This window comes from Oncorhynchus mykiss, chromosome 12 (assembly GCF_013265735.2).
Source record: "Oncorhynchus mykiss isolate Arlee chromosome 12, USDA_OmykA_1.1, whole genome shotgun sequence".
Taxonomy (NCBI): domain Eukaryota; kingdom Metazoa; phylum Chordata; class Actinopteri; order Salmoniformes; family Salmonidae; genus Oncorhynchus; species Oncorhynchus mykiss.
In genome coordinates, this window is record NC_048576.1 from 81,711,081 (window position 1) to 81,732,885 (window position 21,805).

At 42.5% G+C, this 21,805-nt stretch overlaps 1 protein-coding gene, 2 long non-coding RNA genes and 3 other non-coding genes across 7 annotated transcripts in view; 4 read left to right on the forward strand and 2 right to left on the reverse strand.

Moving 5' to 3' along the window:
* The window catches only part of LOC110538616 (protein kinase C and casein kinase substrate in neurons protein 3), a 14,129-nt gene extending 984 nt beyond the window's left edge, over positions 1 to 13,145 (reverse strand). Inside the window, exons 1-10 of one of the 2 annotated variants that reach the window (XM_036938722.1) lie at positions 12,663 to 13,145; positions 9,197 to 9,264; positions 5,263 to 5,419; positions 4,923 to 5,158; positions 4,563 to 4,718; positions 4,303 to 4,478; positions 3,856 to 3,976; positions 3,472 to 3,551; positions 3,134 to 3,213; positions 1 to 3,006 (exon numbers count right to left, since the gene is read on the reverse strand). The exon at positions 1 to 3,006 is cut by the window's left edge and continues 984 nt beyond it. In XM_036938722.1, coding sequence (XP_036794617.1) covers positions 2,897 to 3,006; positions 3,134 to 3,213; positions 3,472 to 3,551; positions 3,856 to 3,976; positions 4,303 to 4,478; positions 4,563 to 4,718; positions 4,923 to 5,158; positions 5,263 to 5,419; positions 9,197 to 9,256 — 1,176 coding nt within the window. In that variant the 5' untranslated portion in view covers positions 9,257 to 9,264; positions 12,663 to 13,145 and the 3' untranslated portion in view covers positions 1 to 2,896. Of the gene's footprint in view, positions 3,007 to 3,133; positions 3,214 to 3,471; positions 3,552 to 3,855; positions 3,977 to 4,302; positions 4,479 to 4,562; positions 4,719 to 4,922; positions 5,159 to 5,262; positions 5,420 to 9,196; positions 9,265 to 12,187; positions 12,395 to 12,662 lie in introns of those variants that run through there. The other variant, XM_036938721.1, reaches the window with a different exon arrangement.
* Positions 13,146 to 14,489: 1,344 nt separating this feature from the next.
* LOC110538618 lies at positions 14,490 to 16,932 on the forward strand. Its single transcript, XR_002475786.2, has 4 exons — positions 14,490 to 14,556; positions 15,095 to 15,122; positions 15,315 to 15,346; positions 15,553 to 16,932. It is a non-coding gene; the product is annotated as an uncharacterized LOC110538618 (long non-coding RNA).
* LOC118937943 lies at positions 14,924 to 15,011 on the forward strand. Its single transcript, XR_005035350.1, has one exon. It is a non-coding gene; the product is annotated as a small nucleolar RNA SNORD88 (small nucleolar RNA).
* On the forward strand, positions 15,153 to 15,240 carry LOC118937942. Its single transcript, XR_005035349.1, has one exon. It is a non-coding gene; the product is annotated as a small nucleolar RNA SNORD88 (small nucleolar RNA).
* LOC118937941 lies at positions 15,397 to 15,484 on the forward strand. Its single transcript, XR_005035348.1, has one exon. It is a non-coding gene; the product is annotated as a small nucleolar RNA SNORD88 (small nucleolar RNA).
* A 112-nt stretch (positions 16,933 to 17,044) lies between the features above and the next one.
* LOC118937752 lies at positions 17,045 to 21,773 on the reverse strand. Its single transcript, XR_005035153.1, has 2 exons — positions 21,368 to 21,773; positions 17,045 to 20,938 (listed from the first exon to the last, which is right to left on the reverse strand). It is a non-coding gene; the product is annotated as an uncharacterized LOC118937752 (long non-coding RNA).
* Between the last annotated feature and the right edge of the window lie 32 nt (positions 21,774 to 21,805).

Sequence of the window (21,805 nt, forward strand, 5' to 3'; positions counted from 1 at the left end):
ATGAGGTGAATTTGTCATTTGGATGAACTATCCCTTTAAGCGTCTTTCCCCCCTTAGAGTGGCATCATTAGGTTGTGTTTCTATCACACTGTATTTGTGCAAGTCTAAACCATCACGACACACAAGCTAATAATGCATGTTTGCTTGCCTTCACAATGAAACAGTGAGGGAGTGTGGAGAGGGCCAACTATCTATCTACTATATCGAGCCACCTGTCAATTCAGTAGTCCAGAGTTCAAAGGTCACAAACCAAAATGAGAGTAATTTCACAAAAATCTAAATTAAAATCCAACAGAAAATGCAGGAGAGTCAATCAACACAATCAGGAAGTCCTTGGTGATGATAGAAAGTCCTTGGTGATGATAGAAAGTCCTTGGGGGTGAAAGGAAGTCCTTTGGGGTGAAATGAAGTCCTTTGGGGTGAAATGAAGTCCTTGGTAATGAAAGGAAGTCCTTGGTGATGATAGAAAGTCCTTGGTGATGATAGAAAGTCCTTGGGGGTGAAAGGAAGTCCTTTGGGGTGAAAGGAAGTCCTTGGTAATGAAAGGAAGTCCTTGGTAATGAAAGGAAGTCCTTGGTAATGAAAGGAAGTCCTTGGTAATGAAAGGAAGTCCTTGGTAATGATAGAAAGTCCTTGGTGATGAAAGGAAGTCCTTGGGGATGAAAGGAAGTCCTTGGTGATGAGAGTAGACCAGTGATTACATTTTCCCAGGAAGATAATTCAAAGGAACAGGTTTTTACAGCACAATTACTCAACTATTTTACTTTCAAAGTTTTAAACAAACATTTAATTAATTGTTTCCTCACACCACCCCCGGCCATTTTGACCCATCCTTCCTACTCACATGACCCCATACACCCCATATCATTTTGACCAATCAACAGACGTTAAACTACGTGGCATACAAATCATGGCATTGTTCTAGATATACAGTAGACATTCCATTTATGTTTAACCTATAATACATAACCTTTATTTCTGTTGAATTCCATATCACATTACAATGATACCATCTGTTTGTTTCCCTGCTGTGCCTCTATGTGCAGTCCTTTGAATAGAGAATCATCAACATCCAGAGCCATGGGTGGTGTGATTGAATTCTGACCACATGGTGATGTCACTTCCCATCTGGCTGAGAGAGGTGACATCACAGGCAGATGACCTGAACTAGGTCCAGGATGCCCTGCTCTACTGCACTCTGCTCTACTCCACTCTGCTCGACTCTCTGACACAGTCTGTGATACACAATTGGGAGCCAGAGATGTCTGTGTCTGACTGTCACTCAGACTGACAACTCCACTGATGTGGCACCATAAACATGCTCCAGAGCCCTGTTCCAACACCCAGGCCGATGGTATTCACACACATATACACACACACACACACACACACGGCTGCAAGCACTTGTATACGCACGCGCATACACTCAAACACACACACACATATATCACACACATATACTGTACATTTAGCCGTTCTCTTCAGAGTATGTGTAAATAAACGCTGTAGATACTGTATGTACTGTAGAACAACACAAACACAATCATTAAATGTGTTCTCACTCGTCATCTCCTGTCCCAAGAACACGGCAACAAAAGTTATCAACATTAGTTTAGTTTCATTTTATTCTTTAGAAAGGCACTTACAGTATGAAAGGCTCAAATATACTGCTACAAGAGACAATGAGGGCCGAGGCTTACCTTTCACACACATGCATGTATAGTACACACTCACATACACACACATGCATGGATAGTACACACTCACATATACACACACATGCATGTATAGTGCACATTCACATATACACACACATGCATGTATAGTACACACTCACATATACACACACATGCATGTATAGTACACACTCACATATACACACACATGCATGTATAGTACACACTCACATATACACGCATTTAGAAAAGAAAAAAACGAAAAGAAACGAAAAGGAAAAACGAAAAGAAAAACCAGAACGTGGACAGGCCCAGAAATGGCATCCTATCCTTCACTTTGGCAAAGGTTCTATTAAGGGGAGTTGCCATCAAGAAGGCGATGAGAGGAGATCTATTACAGTCCCTCTGAAAGGAGATCCCAATCCTGTCACATCGTACTCTTATAACACACACAGGGTACAGGAGACATTACTGCTCATACTATTACTGATCAGGCTACAGGTATTGATGAATTGTGCTCATTGTCAAAGTTTCACTCTGCTCATGATAATAATCACTGATTAAAACCTGTCTAAGCACTTATTTCTACATAAATATATGTTTCACTAAAGCGAACAGGAGAGTTTATCTCTATAAGAACAGCAACCATACAGTATGGCTTCAGCATCAAGTGGTGACATGTACAGTACCTATAGAATCAGCATCGCATCTCTCACATTGTACAAAAAAGGCATCATACATCATATAGCTTTCATATAGATGTCTCAGGTAAATATATTAAACATTTTCCAACATATTTGAAAGAAGAAAAAAACCCAGGATATTTGATGCCATGTATGTATGCCAAAAGTTCATTCAGAGCTATCATATCCCCATAGTGTATTCTCTTTGGATGAAAGCTTTCCTGCAGATAGTATGGGCACTTTTTTCATTTGTTATTATTTATATATTCATAAAAAATGTTTTACCTTTATTTAACTAGGCAAGTCAGTTAAGAACAAATTCTTATTTACAATGACGGCCTACCCCGACCAAACCCTAACCCGGACGACGCTGGGCCAATTGTGCGCCGCCCTGTGGGACTCCCAATCACAGCCGGATGTGGTGCAGCCTGGATTCATTAAGGAACAATACACAGTACACATCGGCTGAGGATCATTTCAGACACAATGTTTCTTATCAAAATGAGTCACTTTCGTTTTACAAACATAGTGGTGTAACTACACCGTCTCTACATAGTTGGCTGGGTAGAGTCCCTCTCTCCCTCCATCCTTCATCCCTCTACACCAGCCCTGGTCATCCTCATCCTCAGTCTTCAGAAACTCCTCACCTGGAGGGGAGAGGTGGAGCATGGTCATCATATATCATTCAGTAACAGAGTACCACAGTCTCTCTCTCTCTCTCTCTCTGACTCTCTCTCACACACACTCACAGACAAGTACAGCGGGAAGGCCTACCTGCTTTAAAGGAGAGCTCATCTGTCTCCTGTCCGTCATAGTCATAGAGAGCCCTGACCTTAACTCCTCCGATCATTACACTGAGAGAGAGAGAGAGAGAGAGAGAGTGTGTGTTAGTGTAAATCAACCATACACTAACCGTAACTACAAGCAATTAACACAACAGTCAGTATCTGAACTATATGAGTCATCATAATGAGATGGGAAGTGAGTACTACTCCTGTATCACACTAAGACTGTAACGTAAATTTCTCCAACTACTTAACATCACTGAGATAGAGTTGTACTGTAGGAGGAATCAATAAAGACAGACAGATGGAGATGTTGGACATGTTTACCTCCTCTCTATGGTGCCTTGCTGTGACTCTACCTCTTTCTCTTTCTTCCCTTTTTTGCTTTTCTTCTCTGGCGTCCACTCCTGAAAGAGACGTTTCGTTAGACCCCATTGTACAACAAGGCAGACCGGTCCAGTATATTAGCCTCCAGAGACTGTAATACTGGTCACATTGTTGTTATACTCAGTATGTTGGACTTTGTTCTACTGTTATACAGTCTGCTGCATTAGCTTGTAACACTGTTCACTACATTAGACCAACTCTGACAATAACACAGGGCAGAAGTCTACATCAATCCATTATTACAGTACATTTATTAGGCCCCATTAACTTCCATTAGCCCGCTGTGTCTGTGTGTGTGAGTGTGTGCATGTGTGAGTGTTGCACCTGGAACTGAGGCCAGTCGGTGGGCATGCCCGGTCCGTGGGTGTTCTTCCACCAGCGCAGGTCGTCCTGCTCACTGATGGCCATGAGAGTGTTGTGGAGCTCATTATACACAGCCTTCACACTGGGAGAGAGGAGGAGAGAGAGGGGGAGGGAGGGAGAGGAGGAGGGGGGAGGGAGAGAAGGAGAGAGGGGGAGGGAAAAGGAGAGAGTGGGAGGGAGAAGGAGAGAGGGGGGAGAAGGAGAGTGAGGGAGGGAGAGAGGGGGGAGTGGGGGAGAGAGGGGGGAGAAAGAGAGTGAGGGAGGGAGAGAGGGGGGATAAGAGAATGGGGCGTGACAGAAAAGGAGAGTGAGAGATGAGATAAAGACATTTACACAATGCAACTACAACAAACACCCCCCCAACAAACACACCATCGTAGTCACAGTCTGGCTGCAGGTGTAGCCTACCTCTCGTTGTTGGTGACGTCCAGGTGTCTGTGGACGGACAGGAAGGCCTGTTTGAGGAAGCTGATCCTCTTCCTCTCCTCCTCCTGTGATTGGTCAAAAATACACTCCATCTCCTCCATGTAGCGAGGGGCATAGCGGGTCACCTCCTCCAGAACCTTCTCATAGCGGGCTCGCACCTGGGGGAGAGAGTTACACATTATTACACACACAGACTCACGCATTCACTTCTCTCCTTCATTCTCTTACTGTCTATCACTTACTTTCTCCGTCTCCTGCTGAGCCAGCTCTCTTTCCTCCTGAATCTTCCTCTGTTTCTCGATGGCCACGTCAGGGTTGCCCTTGGCGTGTACCTCTCGGTCCGTGGCAGTCTGCTCCTTACGCTGCACTTTATGGAACGCACTCCTGGCTTTGTCCAGCTGAGGGGGGGCATAAGGTAACACTGACATATTAGTGACTCAATGAAGACTCCCATACAAACACTTACAAGTCATTTACCTCTGCCCTACCCTATATAAAGGTATGATCTTTGAGTCTGGGAATTTCTCAGTAGAGATTGTCCATTCAACGTGGTGATTCATAGTGTCTTAGAGAGACCTCTCTTTCATCTACAGTATTCTAACCTTCTTCAGCCGTTTGGCCCAGGGCTTCTGAGCACGTGCGAAGCCAGTCCCAAAGTCCTGGGACTCCTTGAAGCCTCCAAAGAGCTTCTTATGGAAGGTCTCTTTCTGCCAGGTCCTGACCCGGTCCCCGTCCTCCGAAACCAGGGAGCGACACACGGACGAGTGCAGGGCGGCGAGACGGTCGGCGGAGGAGAGGAAACACTGCCACGCCTGCAGGAGGGATCCATATAGCGGGCCTGTAGAGGGAGGAGAGCAGAGAGATAGAGAGAGTGGATGGGTATACAGTATCAACAGGGAACATAGTGAGCAAACAGTGAATCTCTTCAGCTGCAGTACTCACTGGAGTCCACCAGGGGCTTCCACTTGTTGCTCCACTCGCTGAGCTGCTGAGCGTACTGCCTCTCCACACGGGCTCTCTCCTGGAAGCACACCACGATGTCATTACACGCCTGGAAGGCATCCTCTGTGCGCTTCACCGTGCGCTGGTAGTTCCCAGGCTAGGGAAGGGAGGGAGGGAGGGAGGGAGGGAGGGAGGGAGGGAGGGAGGGAGGGAGGGAGGGAGGGAGGGAGGGAGGGAGGGTGAACAAGGACGAGGAGGCAGAGGGAAAAGTTTGAGATTGAACATACAGTAAGTAGTAATGTAGCAATGGATATTAACACGGATAGTGAAGTTCATTTCAGTTTACTTTCCTCTCTACACTCTCAACACCATGACCTGTATGTAACCTGTTCTCATCCTAACGTCGATCTGTTTTCCTTTAGACAAGTCATTTTAATGTTTTGAGGTTTCTGTAAAAGCCTAATGAAGGCACCATGGGGTGTGGCTGGTGTAGACAGGCCAGTAAAAGGACAGATGAAAAGGGAGTGATGGAGTAACAGAGGGCAATTCACTGAGAGTAATGACATTACCAGAGTTGTGTTTGTGGATGTGGAGTTTGGAAAACGCTCAATTATTTTCCTGGCTCTATTTTCACCCCTCTGCCTCAGTTTGATCAATTTTATTTGTTTCTCTCTCTCTCTCTCTCTCTCTCCCTCTCTTCCTCTCGCTCTCTCTCTCGCTCTTTCACTCTCTTTCTCTCGTACATACACACACCTTGGCACGTTTCCAAACAATATCTATGTAATTGTCTCTCCTTTAGGTCATCTTCTTCCCGTTCCCTCCCGCTCTCTTTGTGTATGTTGTGGTTTCTACTGACTCTGAGAATTAAGTGAAAACAGCTGAGGAATCTTGCCCAAAGCCAACAGCACTGCTCCAGAACTAGCCACAGCCAACCAATCACAAAGGCCGAGACAGCCACTACAACTGAGCCTGCACAACACTACAGTATATCACAGAAAACAAGTCATCAGAGATCTGACATGGTTCTCTGTAACAAATCACATTTCATGTACATACCAAGATAGTAGAGCAATCAAATGGCTGTATAGTTGCGTACATACAGTGCCTTGCGAAAGTATTCAGCCCCCTTGAACTTTGCGACCTTTTGCCACATTTCAGGCTTCAAACATAAAGATATAAAACTGTATTTTTTTGTGAAGAATCAACAACAAGTGGGACACAATCATGAAGTGGAACAACATTTATTGGATATTTCAAACTTTTTTAACAAATCAAAAACTGAAAAATTGGGCGTGCAAAATTATTCAGCCCCCTTAAGTTAATACTTTGTAGCGCCACCTTTTGCTGCGATTACAGCTGTAAGTCGCTTGGGGTATGTCTCTATCAGTTTTGCACATCGAGAGACTGAAATGTTTTCCCATTCCTCCTTGCAAAACAGCTCGAGCTCAGTGAGGTTGGATGGAGAGCATTTGTGAACAGCAGTTTTCAGTTCTTTCCACATATTCTCGATTGGATTCAGGTATGGACTTTGACTTGGCCATTCTAACACCTGGATATGTTTATTTTTGAACCATTCCATTGTAGATTTTGCTTTATGTTTTGGATCATTGTCTTGTTGGAAGACAAATCTCCGTCCCAGTCTCAGGTCTTTTGCAGACTCCATCAGGTTTTCTTCCAGAATGGTCTTGTATTTGGCTCCATCCATCTTCCCATCAATTTTAACCATCTTCCCTGTCCCTGCTGAAGAAAAGATGCCACCACCATGTTTGACAGTGGGGATGGTGTGTTCAGTGTGATGAGCTGTGTTGCTTTTACGCCAAACATAACGTTTTGCATTGTTGCCAAAAAGTTCAATTTTGGTTTCATCTGACCAGAGCACCTTCTTCCACATGTTTGGTGTGTCTCCCAGGTGGCTTGTGGCAAACTTTAAACAACACTTTTTATGGATATCTTTAAGAAATGGCTTTCTTCTTGCCACTCTTCCATAAAGGCCAGATCTGTGCAATATACGACTGATTGTTGTCCTATGGACAGAGTCTCCCACCTCAGCTGTAGATCTCTGCAGTTCATCCAGAGTGATCATGGGCCTCTTGGCTGCATCTCTGATCAGTCTTCTCCTTGTATGAGCTGAAAGTTTAGAGGGACGGCCAGGTCTTGGTAGATTTGCAGTGGTCTGATACTCCTTCCATTTCAATATTATCGCTTGCACAGTGCTCCTTGGGATGTTTAAAGCTTGGGAAATCTTTTTGTATCCAAATCCGGCTTTAAACTTCTTCACAACAGTTTCTCGGACGTGCCTGGTGTGTTACTTGTTCTTCATGATGCTCTCTGCGCTTTTAACGGACCTCTGAGACTATCACAGTGCAGGTGCATTTATACGGAGACTTGATTACACACAGGTGGATTGTATTTATCATCATTAGTCATTTAGGTCAACATTGGATCATTCAGAGATCCTTACTGAACTTCTGGAGAGAGTTTGCTGCACTGAAAGTAAAGGGGCTGAATAATTTTGCACGCCCAATTTTTCAGTTTTTGATTTGTTAAAAAAGTTTGAAATATCCAATAAATGTCGTTCCACTTCATGATTGTGTCCCACTTGTTGTTGATTCTTCACAAAAAAATACAGTTTTATATATTTATGTTTGAAGCCTGAAATGTGGCAAAAGGTCGCAAAGTTCAAGGGGGCCGAATACTTTCGCAAGGCACTGTAACAGGCAGAACTAGAACAATTTGAAATGCTGGGGAAGCAACATAGTGAACCTAGAAACTCAAATCAATCAGATAGTACAGTGGACTGTCACTCCAGTGATGGCTATTCTACACACTCTACAGAACTGAACTAGTAATAACTATGACAACACAACCAGTATACTCCATAATAAGAGTCAGAGCACATATTCAACCCAATACTTCACAATGATAGGCAGCAGCCAGAAGAGGAGGGCCAGAGAGCAGCATTAAGAGGAACTGGGCTGGAAACACATCCAACACAACAGGAGGGAGCCCAAATTACACAGAGAGAGGAGATGAAACTGGGGCAATGACGAGGAGGCCAGCAAACAGGAAGAGAAGAAGCAGACACGGGTCAGTCGGATGGAGCTGCAACTAGCCAATTGGTGGAGCATTGAAGCCAAACCAACCTATCCTATAGCCATAGCACATTTATCAGCCTATCATGATATGAGCATTATGGAGGATGGTTAAAAACAAATATATTTTTCATTTGAGAAACATATTGGCTATCTGCTCCCTCGATGGACACCAATGGACATTTATATTTATCAGTATTTATCAGTATTACTATTGTTTTCTTTGTTTTGTTTCATTCACACCTGCACTGTTGGAGCTCAGAGCTTAAGTATTTCACTGTACACTGCAACTACATAAACATCTTACACATCCAACAACCCATACGTAAAATGTATGGACGCATGACTGTAAGTTGGTTTGGATAAAATCGTCTGCCAAATGGCATATATGATGTATTATTAAGTTGTTATAATCCATTTCAGAGTTGTTTATTAACAGGTAATAACGTTGTAATGATTAGGATACGGCTGTAAAGAGGTGGGTGAATGATGGGATGATGCCCCAGCTAAAAGGGAAGCAGAACTTCATTTATCTGAAGCTAAACAACATATGGCCAGCCTAGTGTGATAGAGAGGCCTTGTACACACTGACCTATGAGCAGCAATACTGTTTTGTCTGTCACGGGAATCTCTTGTACAAGGTTATCAAGACATCCTGAAGCTAAATGGTGCTGTGTTTTCCTGTCTGTTTCTTCGCCCTCTCCACCTCTTTCTCCATCTCTCTCATTCCATTTCTCTGTGCACACACGCGCACACACACACACACACACACACACACACACACACACACACACACACACACACACACACACACACACACACACACACACACACACACTCACCATCCAGAAGCTCTGTTTGGTGGCATCTTCAGTGGCAACCTCAGGAGGGAGAGTCGACATCCTGTCCACTGAAACAGAAGAATATGTAGTGAAATCATTTATGTCCTTCAACATTCTGTGCACCTCTCAACATACCTTTACACCATCCAGGTGGTCAGTTGAATACAACGATGGAAATCCATGAAGACCAGTTTGGTTCAGAAAGTCTGAGATAATTATTTTCCTCCACAGTAAAGTTGATTCAAGAGATTGTTACATGTATTAATACAACTGGACAGATAAGAGGATACACTGTAAAGGCCTTGCTGTGAATTTGACAGTAACTTACAGGCAGCTCAGTCATAAGTACAATTCTGTGTTTCATATTGTAGTATACCTACTGTAATATAAATACGGTATCAAAGCAAGTACTCTTCAATTGTGAATGAATGAAATTCACTGAGGGGTGGGGTTTATATTCCACAGTATTTTTCTGTAATTACAAGGGATTGGTGCAAGCAGGTTGGCTGCTGCAGTATGCAAAGTGTTCACACATATTTGGTGTTTTATATCACGTGCACATCTGGAGGCCTTAACAAAGGCTTCCAAACTGGCTGCAACCACAGAGCAAAACAGACCAAGGACATGGCAAAATGTAAGGTTTCATCTTTTACTGCAGTGGGCTAAATCAGGGTCACACATGGTAGTCTTAAACAAATCTACTTTAAAACAAAAGTATATACCTCACACACATGGTTATGGGCTTAAAAACAAGAAGAAACCTGTACCATGTCAGATATAGAGTTAAAATGTTTCAAACGTAAATCACAGAAGACTGAAATATAACAAAACTGTTTGACATAGAAACACTGTATTTTCATTGCTTTACTTTTTTTATTTTTTATAAATTAGCATATTATGAAAATGTTTGATAACATTCCACCCATAAGACCAGAGAGAGCACTTTGGTTATTGACTGCAGGAAAGGGCTGCAACTTGCTGCCACTCCAATCTGTGCCTTATACATTTTAAATTGATGAGGCACTTTAACCACAGAGAAGTTAAATTGGTCCAACATTCTCACTCACTGCTGCAACAAAAATAGCATCTTACAAGGCACGCCTCAAAATATGGTAATGAGCCAGAAACAACAATACTGTGCACCCACTAGTGGTCAAAAGGTTTTTGGTGCTCCAAAGATACGGTATGGTACTGTGCTCTGTGGTTTGGATTTACAATACCATTAGAAATACAGTTTTCTGTTACAGTGTAGAATTGGACAAATGTGTTGCAAAAGCAAAGTCTAATTTCTACAGTGTACAGGGTAGATTGATAACTACCAGTAGGTGAGAGGGATTTATTCTGGCGTGGTACAGTATCAGTATAATACAGTAAAACAGATACTCAGAGGCCTGGCATTTAAGGCCCTGAGTCTATCAGCAAGGATGGAATGCCCTATCCCACAATTCCCAGCTTTGAAATTTGAGCCATCCCAAAATAAACAGGGGGTAAAAGTCACCCCACCTTCCCCGTCTCCCTACTCTCTCCCTCTCTGTGTCTCTGCTGGTGGGCTTGTCTTCCCCTCTCGCCCTAGAGAAAACATAAAAACATAGACACACATGCAATATGCACACAACACACACACAAACTCACATGCTCCTAAATCTACAGACACACACTCAGACAGACAGTGCCAGTTCCAGCGACATAAGAGGTTTCTTAGGGCCCTCGGCTGCTAGCGGGCAGAACCCCAAAACATATAATTGTCTAAACTTACTATTGAGAGTAAGAACACACCAGGTACAATTTCAAAATGCAGTTGTACATCAGCAGTTTTTCTGCTGCAGAGGAGGCTTGTGGGAGGAGCTATAAGAGGACGTCCTCCTACAATGAGACCGTCCTCCTATAGCTTCTCCCACCAGCCTCCACTGTTCTCTTGTTATGTCAGTCACTGATAGTCACTCAATTAGCCATGTCAGCTAACAATTTGTTTAATAGGTAGTTAGTCTGGCCAGCTATCTAAACACGCAGGGCACGTGTCTAGGGACCCTGAACTCCAGGGGGCCCCATTGATTTTGTTAGTCATTCTCATTAAGATATCATATTAACATGGCATATGTCATTACAAAATGTATAGAATTGCAGGAAATTAGCTTTAAAACTGCAAAAAAATCCCCAAAATGCTAGAGGCGGCCCTGCAGACAGACTCACATGCTCAGTGACACAAAATATAAACTAGAGAGAGAAACCCACATGATCCCAAACAGCTTACAATAAAACCTCTCTCAAGGCATTTTACAGAGAATGTAACAAATCCCACTCTGTCACAAGACTAATCTTTCTCTGTCTGTTTTCCAGATATCTTTATCTCTCCCTCCCTCAGTCAGACCCACTATCAGATCCAGTGATTATTCTGTATCTGCCTCTATTCATGGGTTATCACATGATTCTCCATCTTCAGTGAGGGCCTGTGATGAAAGTGTGGATCCTTTCTGTCTGTCTGTCTGTCTGTCTGTCTGTCTGTCTGTCTGTCTGTCTGTCTGTCTGTCTGTCTGTCTGTCTGTCTGTCTGTCTGTCTGTCTGTCTGTCTGCAGGAAGATGACACAACCCACAGGGTCTTTAGTTCTCTCTTACTGAATGAGGCCAGATATATAATGAATAATTTCCTTCTTAACCTTTGACCCCTCTTCCTGTCCCCTCACTGGATCCTCTCCCTCTGGGCAGGGCTAAAGCATGCCGGGAATGTTTTAATATTTAACCTTTATTTTATTCAACCTTTATTTTAGCACAAGGAAGACCACGAGGAAGAACACGATGAAGAACTATCAATGGTTGCTTTCTTTGTTGATAATCTCTGAGAATGAGAGGTATCCCTTCATTCCTTTGAGATGGACTGCTAAATTCACATGTCCTCTGCGACTGCTAAACCAATGAATAGTTTTTCTAGTGAAGGACTCCGATCAGTACAGAGCATACCAAATCAATGTATTATTTGAATAATATCTCACTTACCATCTACTGGCATAGATTTGACTTGATCACAGACCATGCAAAAAAAATCTGAAATGCCAGTGTGCTGTCCAAGTCAAACTATTAGAAATCTCTGGAGGAGTCCAACACTTTTGCAATAGCCTACCCCAAGAGAAAGCAGAAAGGGTACATCTTCTGAAACGTATTGAAATGCTCAAACCTGGCACATACTCCCACTGCCAACTCTCTCACCCCCTGTCTACCCTCTCTTCCCCCACCACAGTACCCATCACCCCCTCTGGCATACACTCTCTCTCCTCCCCCTGCCCCCCGTTTTGGCTGTCACACATAACTCAGTACATACACCCACGCCGAGAGGAAATATATAGCAACATATGAATGCATACTACAAACATAGACTTGTACAGTAAACTATCAGTGTATCAGGTCTTAATGAAGTTTGAATTCAGCCAGAGAAATCTGAAATTACAGTGAAATACATGGAAAAGTGTCTTACCTCTCACTCGTTCACTGCTGCTGGTGGCCTCACTGTTTTCACTTGCTCTTCTTTTCTGGGTTAAGTTTCTCACCACCCTCCTCTCTCTCTCCCCTTCTGTCTCTCCCCTTAGCCTGCTCTGTTTTTTCCCTAGTTCTCTCCCCTTCTGTCTCTCCCCTTCTCTCTCCCCTTAGCCTGCTCAGTTTTTTCCCTAGTTCTCTCCCCTTCTGTCTCTCCCCTTAGCCTGCTCAGTTTTTTCCCTAGTTCTCTCCCCTTCTGTCTCTCCCCTTAGCCTGCTCAGTTTTTTCCGTAGTTCTCTCCTCTCTCTTTCACTTATTTTACCGTGATTTTGCTCCCTCTTCTTCCCTTTCTTTGGCCCACTGTCAGTGTCAGATGAGTTGGCTGTCTTTTTCCCTCTCTCCTCCCTCACCCGCTTTCTCCGTTCCCTCTCTCCTCCCTCACCCGCTTTCTCCGTTCCCTCTCTCTCTTCAAAACAGCTGCAGAAAACTAATTCTCTGGCTCTCTGTACCACACCACTGAACAGCACCCCTCCCACTTATGCTATCTTTCCCTCTTTCTCTTTCTCCCTCTCTCTCTCTCTCTCTCCATGGAGTGTTAATGAAGTGTGCAGTGTTTTTGCCTTTTGCAGTGTGTATGTGTGCCTGTGGTCTGGGGTAGCAACCTTTGACTAGGACTGTTACAGAGCACTGTGTATGTGTGCTACATAGAGCCCAAGGTTTTGTCATATAACGTATGTTGTTAAATACCACAGAATCACATATTATATAGTCAAAGATAAGAAGAACAACATTCCACCCCCTCTACGTCCCCCTTGCCACTCCTCTATACATTCCCCAAGGGTGTTTGGGGGTCTGCCACAGCTGGTGAGGACATCCAGTGTGTGAGTGTGTGTGCGTCTGTGTGTGTGTGTGTATGAGAGACAGAGAGAGAGAGAGAGAGAATGTGTGTTTTACTTTAAAGCTGGGGATCTCTGAAGATGAATAGGGGGCCATATTACCAACAGCAGTCACTCACATACCTTCTGATCTCTTGCCTAATGCTATGTTACACTTCTCTGTTCTGCCTTGCCAGGACTTGTCGTTTAAAAAATTTGACAGTTGAGCTGCTGACACAGTGACTCTGCAATGCAGGCGTGGCATTCAAGCTCATGTTATTGTCATGGTTCAGTACTTTGACTAAATTTGAATTTAAACCGTTTTGATTACTATATTTAATACTTGTTGCTCATCCCAAATGATTCTGAACCTAAAACATTGGGCTGTCATTGAGTGGAAATACAGTATTATCAATCCACACATTATGGTTCCAAAAGTAGAACCACTCACACAAAGTTACCATTACACTGAAGTGTATTATACTGTGTATGATACTGAGGTGTATTATACTGTGTATGATACTGAAGTGTATTATACTGTGTATGATACTGAGGTGTATTATACTGTGTATGATACTGAGGTGTATTATACTGTGTATGATACTGAGGTGTATTATACTGTGTATGATACTGAGGTGTATTATACTGTGCATTATACTGAAGTGTATAATGGTAACTCTGGCAATAAAGTATCCTGATCACATGTTCTTTTTTACCAATTAATCATGTATGCTTTGACATGTATGGCCTCTCCAATGGTTATCTTATCCAAGACAAAATATTGCAAGTAGTTAACAAATTAAATATGCATATAATACACTTTAAATACATTATATTTCATAGTTCGACTTCAAGTAGTTATTTCGAAACAATGTGATTGTTTTTACTTACGGCGCCTACGATAGGCAGCCAAAAAAAGGGGTCCTATTCTTTGTTCCTCCCAGAAATGACATATAAAACCGGCCATTTTGGTGTGTCAGCCTTTTCCTCACTTAGACTGGAGGGTCTGCACGTGGCCTGGTGAGTGTGAAGCTGGACATTTTCGTCTTATTTGAATTAAACGATATAGCTAGATAGTTCCTTTCCTCAGCAGTCATGTTTTATTTAGTTAGACAGTGAACGAATTCCCTTGATGTGGCTAGCTAACGTTAACAGCTTGCTAGCAAAGTAGGCTAATTGTAGAACGTATGCAGGAAGCTCATGTTGGCTAAGTAGTTAGATGGAGCTACTTAAACGTTTGTATAAAACTTTCAATTTATAATTTCGACTTGAGGCAAGTATATCTCGTTTTGAGTTGGCCTATACCCAAGAGGGTGAACCTTTCTATGGACACTGCTTAGCTAGCAAGTTACCTGGGGCATTGCGGTGTCTGGCGCGATGTCTAAAACGTCTCCTATGATGTTTTGCACTGGGCTCTGAAATTCTGTGGCGATAAAGTGCTCTCTGGCTCTGACAGGCCCGAGTCTGAGGATGCTCGCGTCTACTGTAGTTAGTCTTGTCTGCTTGATTGTCCGTTGCAGATATTGTCCTTATGGCAGTCTTTTTCTATTGTCCAAAGGTTACGAGGCTGTCAGAGAACCCACAAGGTGAGTCTGGTTTTCTTTCATATGTACTTTGTTTTCCTATGATGTTTTGCACTGGGCTCTGAATTTCTGTGGCGAAAAAGTGCTCTCTGGCTCTGACAGGCCCGAGTCTGAGGATAATGTTAGTCTCAGTCGTGTAGATTTTTTTTAAATATTCATTGATTATTGTCCTAATAGAACTTATTTTCCCCAAAGGTGACAAGGCTAAGTCGATACCAAACTACAAGGTGAGCTTTAAGTACTAATGACTAGCAAATTGAATCCTTGTTTAAATGATTTTCTCCTGTGATGTTTTGCACTGGGCTCTGAATATCTGTGGTGATAAGGTGCTCTCTGGCTCTGACAGGCTTGAGTCTGAGGAGACTGATAATTAAGCCTTGTAGGTTGTGATGTAATTATTTTCAGACAGTTTTCTATCACTCTCTTCATGCAGATCTTGGCCCTCCACAGAAGACTGCAGTCTGTTAACCTCTCTGGGATATGTGGGACGGTAGCATCCCACCTCGCCAACAGCCAGTGAAATTGCAGGGTGCCAAATTCAAAACTGAAATCCCATAATTAAAATTCCTCAAACAAGTATTTTACATGATTTTAAAGATAAACTTCTTGTAAATCCAGCCACAGTGTCCGATTTTCATATGGGCTTTGTGGCGAAAGCACACCAAACGATTATGTTAGGTCAGCACCTAGCCACAGAAAACCATAGGGCCATTTTCCAGCCAAGGAGAGCCCTCAGTCAGAAATAGAAATTAAATAAACATTTGATCTTCATCAGATGGCACTCCCAGGACTGCCGTGTTACTTCTCAATGCAACTGCTGTCAGATTTCAAAAAGGCTTTACGGCAAAAGCGCATCGATTATTTGAGGTCAGCACCTAGCCACAGAAAAACATACAGCCATTTTCCAAAGGAGGTGTCACAAGTCAGAAATAGCATTATAAATATTCACTTACCTTTGATCTTTACCAGAATGCACTCCCAGGAATCCCAGTTCCACAAATGTTTGTTTTGTTCGATAAAGTCCATTTATGTCCAAATAGCTCTTGTTTGCGTGTTTAGTTCACAAATCCAAACTCACGAGGCGCGGGATAGTCCAGGCGCAAATTCAGACAGTCCAAAAAGTTCTGTAACAGGTCGTAGAAATGTCAAACGACGTATAGAATCAATCTTTAGGATGTTTTTATCATAAATATTCAATAATATTTCAATTCCTTTGTCTTTAGAAATGCAATAGAATGCAGCTAACTCTCGGGCATGAGCGAGACTGAGTTCATGGCACTCTGCCAGACACCTGGCTCAAACAAGGTTCTAAAGATACTCACAGACATCATTCAAGCAGTTTTAGAAACTTCGGAGTGTTTTCAATTCAAATCTACTAATTATATTCATAATCTAGCTTTTGAGCCTGCGTAGCAGGCAGTTTACTCTGGGCACCTGCTTATCCAAACCACTCAGTACTGCCCCCCAGTACCAAAGAAGTTAACATGGGGTGAGATCTTTAATGGATTATTTAGGGGCCTGTGTTTTGCACGAGGCACTTTTACCTGTATTTCCAGAATTATCCAGCTGGTGTCACTTCAGTCCCTTTTTTTTAAATCCACCAGCTCACCAATTTATCAAAGCAATAAGGATTATTTCCCCAACATGACCAAGATTGTGAAACAATATCCCTTTTGCTAATAATTCTGTAGATGTGGGAAGAATTGTTAATACCAGGGCTGACTCAGCAATGGAAATGTGCTGACCTAAGTGAGAATTTATTATTTATGTTCCTGATTATGTAAGGCTGAAACATTAAAATATTTGAATCAGATACTCTGGGTCATGTCCTTTCTAACTTTACTGGTGAGCTCCCCCCCCCGCAGGTGTGTTTGATGCAAATGGTCAATTTATTTGTACATGGAATAAATGACCACTCAATTTTATTTCTGCATCTTTATTATAATTCTAATTTATTCATCTTAACATTTGACATTCATATATTTATGTTTATATGAATGTGCATATGTATATCACATTCTGTAAGTTACTGTTCATCGGCTCATACTTCTCATCAGTTTAAAATATTATCTTAAACAAGATGGTGCTTTCTATACAGCCAGATCCTGACAGCATAATTATACACCTATTGAATCCTGCTATGAGATGGTGGTGAAAAACACTGCAAAACAAGTTTGTCACTGCCACATTTACCCAACACTAGTAAATGGTAAGGTTGTCATAGCAGCAGGAACAGGCATTCATACCTTGTTGATATTCTAAGAGTAATGTGATAATGAACCCATTGCATAATGCAGTGACTGTAAACCAGCTGAACAGTACATAGTCTCTCACAGTGCAGCAGCTGTGTAGGGGGCTTTCTGCAGGGAGTTGATGCCTGGAGGACATGCAGAACAGAGGTCTTCCATAGGGAATGGAGCGAGCGGTATAGAAAGCACTTCAGTTAAATAACACTACCTTCATTTGAAACATTATTTGGAAGACAGATTCTTTAGGGTTAGATTTTTTACATCTTAAACCATAATTTGGGTGAACATTATTTTCATCGTCCTTATTGCTATATCACCTGCGTTCGTTTAACCTTGATCACCACAGTCACAAATGTCATTCCCCATCCTGAATGCTGCTCATGTAAGGCTGTCTACACAGGCAGCCCAATTCTGATATTTTTTCCACTAATTGGTCATTTGACAAATCAGTTTTTCAAATGTTACTGAATTGTTCTCCCTGTGTAAACAGCTTAAGTGTGTAGCGTGTGGGCATAAGGACAAGGATCTGAAGGCCTCACATTCCTCCAGATTGGAGTGAGATGGAAAGCACTCATGCATGTAACCTGCCAATACCCACCCACTGCTGGGGGATGTGTTTTAGGACTCAAATGTGGTGTTTAGTAGTAAATAAATAGAGATAATGGAAGAGCCCTTGTTTAATTTTAGTGATGGAGAAAAGAGATGTCCAACTGATCACAGATTAAGCTGAAAGCACCCAATCCAACTAAATGCAAGGTGAAAATAGGTCAATAGTATAATTCTCGTGAAAATGACAAATAGGGTATTTAACCTTTCCTTGCTCAGGGACCCCCTCCCAGGCAAGCGTTTGACCCAGGGACCCCATCATACATGAGCATTTTTTTTACATATTCTCATCAGGTGATTGACAGTGGAAAGGTGAAGTAATCAACATTTAAAAATAGATTTGGTAGATAATTTGTCATTACTTTGAACTCACATAATTGGAAGAGGAAGTGTAAACTCTAACACAGCCTATTACCTAGAAAGGTAATTTAAACACTTTCACTAAGAACTGTTTATCTGGTTAAACAAAGGTTTGCCATGTGTTTTCAAAAATGTATGTCCAAGTCAAGACAGCTTTCCAGCAGCACTCGCCACACTGGAAACATATGTGTGCTGTTTCAAAGCCTATGTCAGACACTGGTGTAATTATTGGCTTCAATGAGTGTAATTTGCTCTATATCAGGACTTGATTAATAAAGTTGACATCATTATAAAGAAGATATTCTCCACTGTAGGTATGTAATTCAAAATGTTTATTCTGTTATTGATAGCGATATAAAAATCACGTTTTGCTTTGGGGATTTTGTGGACCCCCCGGTTGAATAGCCCTGACATAAATTAATGTTTAAATGAGTAGATAAACAATGAAATGGCAATAAATAAAATACTACTTTAATAATCCATAATGACTTGAAATGTACAAAATAAACACATTTGATGTGAATAATTATATGCATATTTTTCACAATACCATTTGTCTGGTGGCCATTTCCAGGGCACAATAGCTACATCTTGATCTGCATAAAATAATGTGAATAAGGTAGTGAATCTAACTTTGGCTTCCACACAGTGAGGTTTAAAGTGATACGTATATTCACAGCTTTAGACACAGACACTGCCTTAAAGTGAGAGGAAGCTTGGATGGCAGAGGAATTCTTGCATAAAAATATATTTAGGGCTAGATTCAACCCAGAACGCGGAATATCCTCGTTATAGCGCAATTGACATTGAGAGGTAATTTCCATTTGAGCCTACAAATGCAGTGTTTACTGTGAATGCAGTCTCTGGGAATGCGGGAACATTGTCTTTAAATGCCAATCGTGCTATAACGCGGGTCTTCCACCCTCCGGATTGAATCTAGGCCTCAATGTCAATCTGAGTCAAACCTTCATTTCAAAATATTATACCAAAACAAGAGGGCAAAGGTGGTGGTTTTATGACTAGACAAAAGCCTTGTTATGTAAAGCATTTTGTACATCAAACTAAATAGATATTTTTTCTGTATTTTTGGAAGTAACAATATAATTTTATATTTATATACATTTTAAATTGTTAGACACCATGGTGTCATACTTTGACCTACAGTCATGAATCTCATGATAAGTTTATAGGATTATATCGACTAACACTTCTGGCAAAATTATGAAAATACATTGCCTAAAATGCAAAAGAGCGCCACCTCAGCCATGAAAGGCAGAACGGGGAACTGCACCTTATAACAGTAAGGACGATGATAGTAACGATAATAGTAACAATAATTCACTTCATATCAATAGCAGTATTCCAGACCCATCTTAAGTTAAAAAATTGTTGTAAGAACAATTGTAGTATTAAAACAGAACATATCTCTCCTCCCACTCATTTGGGCCTTAGTTTATGTTCTCATGCTTCTGTAGAAAGAGTTTTTGGAAGGAGTGGGGGGATTGGGTGGGAAAGAGGAAGATTTGGCAGTTTGTTTCTCTTTCCCTCCCCTCTCCTGTTCAGTCTCTCTCCCTTGCACAGAGAACTTTAGAACAGTTGAAAAGCAGTTGCTTCGATGCTTCGAAAGTCTTTCGTATAAATGGAGTCAATCTTCAATGAGATACTGATTATGTCACGTATTCCCTCCATCTCTGAAATCACAGTCCCTTTTAGTATCAGTTACATCTTGGATCCAAACAAATATATTTAAGGTGTCCCATTAATTCTAACACAAACACAGAGAGAGAGAGAGAATGTGTATATGTGTGTACATGAGCATTTGTAAGTGTGTATTTCTGTATGTGCCAGTATAGTGATCTGTGTATTGAGTGAGAGGGTGTACATGTCTGTGTGTTTATTTCTATGCTGTTGGTCTGGGCACTTATTTTTGCTACAGATTTGTAATACAGTGACCAGTCTGTATATAATATGCCGTTATAAGACTTAAGATGATAAAGAAGCTATAGAGAAATAGAATGTGTTTACAGGTCCTTATCGAAGGGCCTTCAGTGAGCATGGAGTCGTCCCATTAGTGAGGTAAAAACAGACAACCAATCACACACAGTCATACTGACAGGTTTCCTCCAGTCACAGCCACTACAGTCAAGTGAGGATTTACCCATCAAGCTCTTTCCAACAGGGGACAAGTCATATCATTCAGTCCAACAGGTAGGGGCTCCGCTGATGACACACTGACCCCTACTAGAGGTGCTCCACCTACGACATTACCCAAGACATGCATGTAGGCTTCCACCTTGTCTCATTCATGCCCATATTCTGAACTACAGAATATGGACATGAATATTCATCCCAATAACTCGCTCCAGCAATGACATTCACTCAGACAAAGAGCTCTTAACATTTCTATTCACTCACACAGGGTTTCATTGACTGTACTCCACTAACTGTAAGGGGAGTCTCTACTGAAACTGAACACATCTGAATAAACAGCCAGCTATGGAGCCAACAACAGTCAAGCTAGACAGCTACTGTACCTAACCCTAACCCTTGGGTAGAGAGGAGGAGCTACCTAACCCTAACCCTTGGGTAGAGAGGAGGAGCTACCTTACCCTTGGTTAGAGAGGAGGAGCTACCTAATCCTTACCCTAGGGTAGAGAGGGGGAGCTATCTAACCCTTGGGTAGAGAGGAAGAGCTACCTAACCCTTACCCTTGGGTAGAGAGGAAGAGCTACCTAACTCTTACCCTTGGGTAGAGAGGAGGAGCTACCTAACCCTTACCCTAGGGTAGAGAGGAGCTACCTAACCCCTATCCAACCCTAGGGTAGAGAGGAGCTACCTAACCCCTATCCAACCCTAGGGTAGAGAGGAGGAGCTACAGCTACCTAACCCTAGGATAGAGAGGAGGAGCTACCTAACCCTAATCCTTGGGTAGAGAGGAGGAGCTACCTAACCCTTGGGTAGAGAGGAGGAGCTACCTAACCCTTGGGTAGAGAGGAGGAAATACCTATCCCTAGGATAGAGAGGAGGAGCTACCTAACCCTTGTGTAGAGAGGAGGAGCTCCCTAACCCTAGGGTAGAGAGGAGGGGCTACCTAACCTTAGGGTAGAGAGGAGGCGCTACTTAACCCTAGGGTAGAGAGGAGGAGCTACCTAGCCCTAGGGTAGAGTGGAGGAGCTACCTAACCCTAGGGTAGAGAGGAGGAGCTACCTAACCCTAGCCCTAGGGTAGAGAGGAGGAACTACCTAACCCCAGGGTAGAGAGGAGGAGCTACCTAACCCTAGCCCTAGGGTAGAGAGGAGGCGCTACCTAACCCTTGGGTAGAGAGGAGGAGCTACCTAACCCTAGGGTAGAGAGGAGGAGCTACCTAGCCCTAGGATAGAGAGGAGGAGCTACCTAACCCTAGGGTAGAGAGGAGGAGCTACCTAGCCCTAGGGTAGAGAGGAGGAGCTACCTAAACCATAGGGTAGAGAG